This window comes from Dendroctonus ponderosae, unplaced genomic scaffold (genome assembly GCF_020466585.1).
Source record: "Dendroctonus ponderosae isolate FM_Combo_2020 unplaced genomic scaffold, Dpon_F_20191213v2 Dpon_F_20191213_837, whole genome shotgun sequence".
NCBI classification, from domain to species: Eukaryota; Metazoa; Arthropoda; class Insecta; order Coleoptera; family Curculionidae; genus Dendroctonus; species Dendroctonus ponderosae.
Genome location: NW_026019053.1, coordinates 1 through 5936, shown reverse-complemented (window position 1 = coordinate 5936; position 5936 = coordinate 1). Strand labels below are relative to the sequence as shown.

Here is a 5936-nt window from a genome sequence, read left to right as displayed (position 1 = left end):
ATGGAGTTTTTTAGTTATTCGGATTTAACGATGAACATTTTCATTTTCATGTGTTTAGATACCACATTTTGAAATTTGGCAGTAGAAAAGAGAAACTCAAGAACAATATTTGGTTTGCAAAATATTTGTCTTAGTGCGGGCATAAAATCTTCCAAATTAACGTATGTTCAAACGCAAAAATTTATCTTTGTTTGTAAATGACAAACCCCATATATTATCAGTGAGTTTTACTCAATATACGAAAACCGTACATCGTTGCTTAATAGTTTCTATATCAACTGTTCTAGTTCTATTTTTGAAAAAACCTTCAAGAATTAAAGGTTTTTGTATCCTGAGTAAATAACACTAACAAGTTCCTCTTTTTTCTCTTGATCCCCCGGTGGAAAGTACACAGTTTCGCCACTCTTTTCAATAGCGAAAGAATCACTTTTACTCATTACAATGACATGACAATGACAATTTACCTTTCCCCCGATTATTCAATTACATTTTCTTCACCCCATGTGGAAAGTAATAACTTAAGCCACGCACGCTGACAGATTGACTGTCTGTCACCGACTGTTTTGACAACATTTTCAAAGCGGTTTTTTCAAAACCTTATATTTTTCCCGGCTAATTTCCACCGAGGATCAAGAAACACAGTATATTACGGTACGCGAGTAGTGTACCGTAATATACTATTCTTGTTCCCCTGGAGGAAAGTACGTACTTTCGCCACTGTTTTCGATGGCAAAAGCGTCACTTTACATATTACGTAGAAATTTTCTTCATCCCAGGTGGAAAGTAATAACTTTCGCCACGCACGCTGACAGCTTGACTCTGTCACTGACTGTCAGCTGACTGTATTGACAAGATCTTGAAACTTTTTTTCAAAACCTTAGTTTTCCCGGCTAGTTTCCACCGAGCCTCAAGAAAAACAGTATACGGTACGCGAGTAGTTTACCGTAATATACTATTCTTGTTCCCTTGGAGGAAAGTACGTACTTTCGCCACTGTTTTCGATGGCAAAAGCATCACTTTACATATTAGGTACAAATTTTCTTCATCCCGGGTGGAAATTAATAACTTTCGCCACGCACGCTGACAGCTTGACTCTGTCATTGACTGTCAGCTGACTGTGTTGACGAGATCTTGAAAGTTTTTTTCAAAACCTAATGGTTTTCCCGGCTAGTTTCCACCGAGGCTAAAAAAAAACAGTATACGGTACGCGAGTAGTGTACCGTAATATACTATTCTTGTTCCCCTGGAGGAAAGTACGTACTTTCGCCACTGTTTTCGATGGCAAAAGCATCACTTTACATATTAGGTAGAAATTTTCTTCATCCCGGGGTTTCAAAATTAATAAATTTAGTTCCACTACTAAGCCTAGAGCTAAGGCTAAGTTAAAACCCATCGAATTTACTCACCCAGCAATTTTATCCGCTAAATGCTGAATCGGAGCTTTGGAAGTTTGGGCTTCTTCGACCAATTTTACGATTTGAGACAACGTGGTCGCTTCCCCCGTATGAGTCGCTTCTACGATCAACAATCCATGCTGGTTTATCGAACCGCCGATCACAGAGCTTCCTATTTTCTTTGGAACCGGCATGCTTTCCCCAGTGATGAGACTTTCGTCGCACATCGATTGGCCCTAACGCAATTGGAAGAGAATACTTGTTATCGGCTTTAATAGAGTGGATGCTTTTCCGTTCACACCTGTGTAACTTTGCCGTCAACTGGCACTTTGGCACCGGGCACAACTTTCAAAAAGTCTCCTCGCTGCACCAGATCAACATTGACCACTTGCTCACCAGTTACTTCGCCTTTCAGTCCAAGAGTGACGATTACGGCATCTGTAGCTTTGAGGGAGAGCAATCGACTCAATGCTTCCGATGTTTTGCCCTTGGCGATATGCTCTAACCATCTGCCTGCATGCAAAAAACTTAACTAAGTTGGTTTTCATTATGTTGGTTAAGTTGACTTACCCAAGCTGATGAACACCAGAAGCATGGGAGGCGTATCAAAGAACGTTTGCGGCGAGGTCTTCTGCTGCATGATCATTGCGGCTAAAACGACCAGCACTGAGTACGTATAAGAAATGGACGTGGCCATCGCTATTAAAACGTCCATGTTAGTGGTGCGATGCCTAAGTGCTTTATAAGCCTGTACGATAAAATGCCGCCCTCCCAGGATGAGAACTGGAGTGGACAGGACGAACATTATCAAATTTTCCAGGGATAAACCTGATAATGACATATAATAACATATTAATGTTTGCCTGCGCTCTCTGGATGTATGTCGGCTAACTTACCAGGAACAACGCAACACATGTCCTCATGGGACATATTTCCGGAAGACATTATGACCATAAAATACATCATAGCGATCATGCAGGGCCCGCCAAACGCCAAAGAATAAAAAAAGCTTCGCTTCCATTTTCGAATTTCACCTTTCTGTTGCAGTCGATCAGTGTCGTGATCTTTGGTCGCCAGTCGCGCGTTGAAACCTAATCTATTACTCAGAAATTTTAATTGAAACCCATAGGAATTAACTAATACAAATTCTATTGCAAAAATGTCCACACTTATTTTCAAACAGGGTCTGCAAAAATCGCATCAGTCATTAATATGAAATTTAGCAAGTAACGCACAAGTCGACACTAAAATCAAACAAATGATGGGATTCGAGGCAAAACCGCCAAAGTGCAATAACTTAGTAAGGAAAACAACTTAAATGTTGTTAACTCGTGTTCTCCATATTTCCTACTGTTTGCCAGTAAAATCGCGCAAGTAAAAATCATGGCCTAACGGCCTGTTTTGGTGAACAAAAAATTCGATATAAAAGAATCTTCATATTGAAGGAATTGTATTATTATTTTTAATCATTATGTCTTCTGGATGAAAAATATGAATTATTTTATACCTGTTAATAATATATGAAAGCAAAGGGAAAATAAAAGAAAGAAAATCGTTCAGGAGTATTAACACGCATGCCAAAGTGGGAATTTACAGACGAAAAAATACTTTTTTCTTAGTTGTACAGTTTACAAACTTATGTTACCTACAAACAAGTTTTTCAACTTCAGCAATAAAAAAGAACCTAAAAGAAAGTCGGCTAGAGCTAGATTTTGCATCAATTTGAAAATGTTTAAACGAGCATATTAAAGATCCAAAAAAGGACACAGTCAAACTATAAAATGCAGAAACATAATATGGTTTCATACAATAAAAACCAAACATATCAGCTTTCCTTTAGAAACTTTGGATGAGGACTTTCCATTTTTCAGCCAGAAAAATGCTCAAAAAATGTTAGGTGTCCAGTAAATAATTCAAACTGAGAGCCCCTTCATCAAGAATCACGAAAAATTAAATATGAGAAATGGGAGAATTTACAAAAGTTGCTACTTTCATCCTTCCAACATACCATCAATTTTACAAAGATCTACCCATGAACCAAAGCCGCAAAAAATAGAAAAAACAAACGACCAGCAATCCAGTTGAAGATTCGCAAATTGAAAATGTTGATGAACAAGATAATAATTACATGAATTTGTTGTCAGATTACGAGTAAATTTAGTAAAAATATTAAAATATTCAAAAAAATTGTTCGCTTTGTCGTTTTTGTATATTTTGATCATTTGTTTTAATTCAAAGGCACACCTTTTGGCTTTTTTGTTCAATAACATATTTAAAAAAACATGTTTTCGATTTCTTGAATAAAAGTTAAGTTTTGTACTTAATTTAAATCGTTCTATAACATCAACTAATTTAATTTATAAGCTAAAAATTTTCCATTGTACGAAAACTGACGATTCATTTCTCCAAATAAGCCTTTTATGACTTAGGCGGTTTTGCTTCTAATTTCAAGGGGTCAAATCATGTACTTACTTCTGAATAGCATCAATTATGCTCCTCGGTCCGGTAACTTCAGGATCGTACTTGAACTTTCCCTTTTGAACAGTGAGGGCGACTTGTGCACTTAGAATGCCCGGATACTTAACAATATTGCTTTCAATTTTATGAACACAACTCGCACATGTCATTCCGCTAATCTCCAGATCCACCTAAATCAACGAAAAACCATTTATAAATTGGCACTCGCCGCACTATTCACATTTACTTCCGACTGTCCAGCGCCGGACTGAACCATAATCGATGCAGGAAATCCCAGCTCGCTGATAGACTCAGCGATTTCGGGCGGCGTTACCAGACTGGGGTCGAATTGTACCTCAGCTCTGGCTGCTAGTAGAGATACTAAAATCTTGTGGCATCCTAAAAACCAGAAACTGAGTCTCCTCCAATTAAATAGAGCTTAGTAGTTAGTACCTGATATTTTTTTAACATGTTTTTCGATAGCAGCCACACAAGACCCACAAGTCATTCCCTTTACGTGAATATAGCATTTTTCCAAATTAACGTCTGGATCTTGAGGTGTGTTATTTTTACTGGCACTCCCATTAGCCATCGGAATATTATCTGAAATAACAAGACACCAACTCAACTCTGGGGCGTTCCAATCTCAATCGAGTCGAGCACGGAATTACTCACTGTCGATTCTTACCTTTCTTTTTAACATCTTTGCCGTTAATGCTTTTTACATATGCATCGAAGCCCATATCTTCGATTTGCCGTGCAATATCGTTCGGTTGAATTCTATTGGGCAGATATTGCACGAAAGCTTCTTTTCCTTCTAAATCTACTTTTATGTGTTGGAGGCCTGGTACAGTTGAAAGCATACCTAGAATATTATAAGTTATTATTACGTCTATGTTCTAGAACCCACAAAAATTACCTTCAATGCTTTGAACACAACTATTGCAAGTCATGCCATCAATGTGCACCAAACACTCATTGGGACTGTTCAGTTCGCTGCTGAGTAAAGGCAATGAGGCCTCAAAGCCCATATCATCGATCCAATCGCAGATCTCTTGAGGATCGGTTAGCTTCGGATCATAAGTTACTAGGGCCAAATTCTCCGGCAGGCTTACCTATAGTTTTAATAATTGTCGAATATTTTACTTTGCACATTTGGTAGCTGAGAACTTACTTTTATATTTAAAATCCCGGATTTTTTTCGTATTGTATCCTGTATACTATTAACACATGACTGGCAGGTCATTCCCATAATATTGATGCGAACAGTTTCATTTTCATAGTCCCTGCTAAAGTGTGGTGAGGAGACTTTGTAGTCTCCAGTGGCCGAGATGCCAGGAACGGATTCATGATCCACATACGTTCGGTTGATGAGCGGCTCGAACCCCAAGGTGTCCGAGGTATTTCTGAAAAAATACATATTTTAAATAGTTTTAAAAAGCAAATAGCTAATTGTATGCGGGAAATTTCTAAGTTGTAAACGTAGAGTGAACATACGAAATTGATCTGTTATTAGCGCCGAATTATGATTTCCTAATTCAAGAACTCCCCAAGGTGTTCGCAGAATGATAATTTCAAAAAGGTGTCTCAAGGTTTCGCTTTTCGATCGGAATAATATTTTAATGACCTTAGATATCCTCCGCGTCTTAATAATAACGAAGGCACATAGAATAAAATTGGCAATCTAATAAAGACCATTTCTACATTAATTTTCGAATTTTCCTTGTACTCGATCCGGACAAACGTTTTGAAATAAACTTTTTATTTCAATTTTACCACCGACAAAAACTTACGAGTCATTGTCATCTACATCTAATAACAGGAGAACTTTCTCCATATTTCTATCACTTCCAGAGCACGAGTTTCTTTGAAATTTTGAAAAAACGTCGCACCAAAGTAGGAGCTTACATGTGAATAAAGCGCCGATTCAAGAAACCTGCCACTTGAAGCTTGATAAGCCACAACAAGCGAATAATACTACCCAGAGATAAGCATATGGAAATGGATTCGTTAATTAGACTGTTTACCTATCAGGTTATCTGAAAATAACGGCTGATCAAAATCGAGCAGTTAATAATCGAAATA

At 37.8% G+C, this 5936-nt stretch overlaps 1 protein-coding gene across 1 annotated transcript; it reads right to left on the bottom strand.

The window, feature by feature from the left end:
- Positions 1-1387: 1387 nt before the first annotated feature.
- Positions 1388-5785, bottom strand: LOC125505537 (copper-transporting ATPase 1-like). Its single transcript, XM_048669526.1, has 11 exons — positions 5645-5785; positions 5026-5257; positions 4771-4966; positions 4540-4716; positions 4305-4454; positions 4099-4250; positions 3867-4042; positions 2291-2490; positions 1965-2222; positions 1696-1907; positions 1388-1630 (listed from the first exon to the last, which is right to left on the bottom strand). Exons 1-11 carry the CDS (start codon positions 5686-5688, stop codon positions 1403-1405), a joined length of 2025 nt encoding a protein of 674 aa, XP_048525483.1. The 5' UTR covers positions 5689-5785; the 3' UTR covers positions 1388-1402.
- Positions 5786-5936: the final 151 nt, after the last annotated feature.

Coding starts and splice junctions, on each gene's coding strand:
- LOC125505537 (XM_048669526.1), bottom strand. CDS start 5,688: ATGGAGAAAGTTCTCCTGTTATTAGATGTAGATGACAATGACTC. Junction 4,717..4,770: donor TTGTGTTCAAAGCATTGAAG/GTAATTTTTGTG, acceptor ATAATATTCTAG/GTATGCTTTCAACTGTACCA. Junction 4,043..4,098: donor CCGGCGCTGGACAGTCGGAA/GTAAATGTGAAT, acceptor TCGTTGATTTAG/GTGGATCTGGAGATTAGCGG.